The sequence below is a fragment of the Bos taurus genome, chromosome 15 (genome assembly GCF_002263795.3).
Source record: "Bos taurus isolate L1 Dominette 01449 registration number 42190680 breed Hereford chromosome 15, ARS-UCD2.0, whole genome shotgun sequence".
NCBI lineage: Eukaryota > Metazoa > Chordata > Mammalia > Artiodactyla > Bovidae > Bos > Bos taurus.
In genome coordinates this window covers 46,710,301-46,713,255 of record NC_037342.1, presented here as the reverse complement: position 1 = coordinate 46,713,255, position 2,955 = coordinate 46,710,301, and the positions used below count along the sequence as shown (strand labels likewise).

Below are 2,955 nucleotides of genomic sequence, written 5' to 3'. Positions count from 1 at the left end.
AGGAGCGGTTTTGAATGATACATAGTAAGTGCTCAATAAATAGCTGTGAAATTGAACTTAATTAAAAGGTAGAAGACAGACTGCTTCTTTTGGACACATCTGAAGTTTGGATTCTTTTTCCAATGCATCTCAAGACAGTGGTCTGGGGTGTATGTGGCTGATAGGAGAGGCCTGCCAGTGAGTGAGTGGTTTCTGGTTTTGTATTTTCCATGTGAGATCTTAGTTCCCTGATTAGGGATCCAACCGTGGTGCCCTGCATTGGGAACACAGAGCCTCAACCACTGGACCAGCAGGGAAGTCCCAGGGGTGAGTATTAATGGAAGAATACCCAGATTGAGAAGAGGGCTAAAAACAGAGTCCTGGAAGACCCAACTTTTAAGAGGTGGTAGAGGAAGAAGTGACTAAGAGGAAAACCACAAGTTGGCATTTGCTGAGCGCCTAAAAGCAAGGGACTGTACTAGATGCTGGGGGGAAAAAATCACACTTGTATGTCCCCACAAGGAAAGCGCTGAAGGAGCAAGTGGCCAGAAGGACGCTTCTATGTGCCACTGGGGTACAGCCCAGGATTCAGTGGAAATGAGAAACCACAAAATGATCTGTTTGAAACTGAAGTCACATTCCAGGTTCCAACGTCTGTCTTATTTCTTGCACCACCTTTCCCCCACCCCTTCACATGGAGTCCGGATTAGGTGACATGACTTTTATTGATGGTGAGTGTAAACAGGTGTGAGTGGCTGCTCTTATAGAGGACACAGGGTGCTGGGCTAGAGAAGCCGGGAAGGGAGGGCCAACGCTGGGCTGTGGATGCAGGATTCACTCCTTATTTGGGCGGGAATGCTGCATTCTGAGAGAAAGATTTATTTGGGGACTAGCATTAGGCACAGGGGAGGCAGGCAGCACGGGCCATCAGGCCGCACTCTCTACTTGGAGCACAGCCGCCGCTTCGGCAGCCCCAGGTCTCCCGGGATCCTCCTCGGTGTCTTGCGGAGGTTCTGGCTCCAGCTTGGACTCCAGAGCAGGCTGGGCTTCCCACTGGCCCTCAGCACTCCGGCCCGGCCCAAGGCGAGGTGGCTTAACAGGCGTGGGTGTTGGCGCGGCATGGCCTTTGCGGCCTGAAAGGGCCCTTCGCAGGCTCTGTACCTTCTCCAACCCGGTACGCCTCAGCCTCCGTGCCCTGGACTCCACGGGCTCCTCCTCGTCTGAGCTCTCTTCAGCTTCGGCTTCGGGCAGCTGTGGGCCAAGTTCCACCGGGCCTAAGGGCTCCGGCGCTTTCTGGAAGGCCTTGGCTGGGATTTCAGCTTCCTCCTGCAAGTGAAGGACACAGAACTGGCCCTGGTAGCCCTCTCTCAGGAGCCTGAGCCCCCCATCTCAGTTACATCAGGGAGACCCGCGCCACCCTCAGCCTCCGCAGCCCAGAGGGGAAAGGCTAGGCAGGCGTGGGAAAGTAGGGAGCCGGTTGGAGGGAGGTGGCGTCAACTAGGACAGGCGAACTGTGCAGAAGTCTGCGGGACCCCTTTAGAGGCGTGAGACAGGATGGTGGTGGCCTCAGGGGCAAGAACAGCAGGAGGCGGCGAACTGTCTCAAGATGCACTTCCATCACCGTTACTTTCGTTCGGCGATGGGCTGGTACTTGGAGGAGCTTCTGTGGACGTGGCCTGAGCAAGAGCTGGGCAGCCGTTCATTGGCTAGGCTGCTTTCAGGGGCGTGAGGGAAGGCTGGGCCTCGGCAGTGGCGAGTGGGTGCGGCCCTGGAAGTGGGTTCCCCGAGAAGGGAAGAGGGTGGGGTCAGGAATGTGGGTGCGGCAGGCAGATGGGAGGGGGAGCCCCAGATGGTGCCCCGCAGGCGGGAAAAGGCCCCGGATCCGGGGACGCCTGAGGTCACTAACCTTGAAGAGCAGAACGTGGAGCTTCCCGCGCGCCACCAGCAGCCCGTGGTTGGCCTCCAGCCGCTGCACCTGGGCGGCGCGGCGCACGGCGCGCTCCTGGGCGGCATCCGCGTGCGAGCCCACGCGCTCCGCCTTGGCCAGCAGCTGCGCCAGCGTGTTGCTCGTGGTATCGTGGCTGCGACTCAGCGCGCCCAGGTTGCTCTGGATGCGGCGCACGGAGCCCGCCAGGCCGCCCTGCCTCTGAGCCAGGCCCCCCTGCCGCTCGCGCAGCGTCTCCAGCATGGTGGCCAGCTTCTCCAGCAGGGTGACCACCGTGACGGCGTGCACCGGACCCCCTGCCGGCGCTCCGGGCACAGGCCCCGACTCCAGAGCGCTCTCCCCCATGATCCCTGACCCCCTTGCCTGGCTCCCGCTGAAGCCGCCGGCCGCGTTCTGCGCTGGGGCAGCCTTCCCCGGCTCCTCCCCAACTTCAGCCGTGACTCAGGCAGGCGGAGTTGGCCTTCCCCGGCGGCGGCGGCGCGGGGGGGGAGGGCAGAGGGCGGGATGTTGGCGGTGGGTCCTTCGGAAGCGCGCCCCGTCTGTGCCGCCCTGCCCCGGGCCCCGCGAGGAAGCAGGGTGGCCTGGAATCCGCCCCACCCCGCCCGACTGACTCTCTCATCAGGAGTTTGAGTTCCCTTCCTCCACTCCAATTCCCTGGTTTGCCTCTTTCTGGAAAGTACTCTCTCCCCAGTGCAAAGGGCAAGCCTTGGAAAATGTTGTTGTATGCATGGAGTGGGCAAAGAAACTATATCAGAAGGGCAAATGTGTAACCAAAGGGCCTCCGCAGCCCCCTGCCCTAGGCCTCCCGTGCCTCAGAGGGCTGTGTTTGCACCCCTAGGCTCTTGGCTGTTTTGATACAGAACGAAGACTGGGCCCGAGGCCTCACTTTGGGACCCAGCAGGCCACGTAGACAGAGGAGAGGCGGAGCGGGTGGGGAGGCATCCTCTGGTATTTTCCTAGTAGTCATCACCAGGGTTTGGCCACAGGCCTCATTTCCTGCTTCTCTAGTTCGATGGGTAGCATTACCCTAT

At 60.2% G+C, this 2,955-nt stretch overlaps 1 protein-coding gene across 1 annotated transcript; it reads right to left on the bottom strand.

The window, feature by feature from the left end:
• Positions 1–685: 685 nt before the first annotated feature.
• On the bottom strand, positions 686–2,306 carry CAVIN3 (caveolae associated protein 3). The gene is given in 2 exon segments (NM_001083401.1): positions 686–1,305; positions 1,886–2,306. Coding segments are annotated over 2 exon segments (783 nt in total). The 5' UTR covers positions 2,270–2,306; the 3' UTR covers positions 686–906.
• Positions 2,307–2,955: the final 649 nt, after the last annotated feature.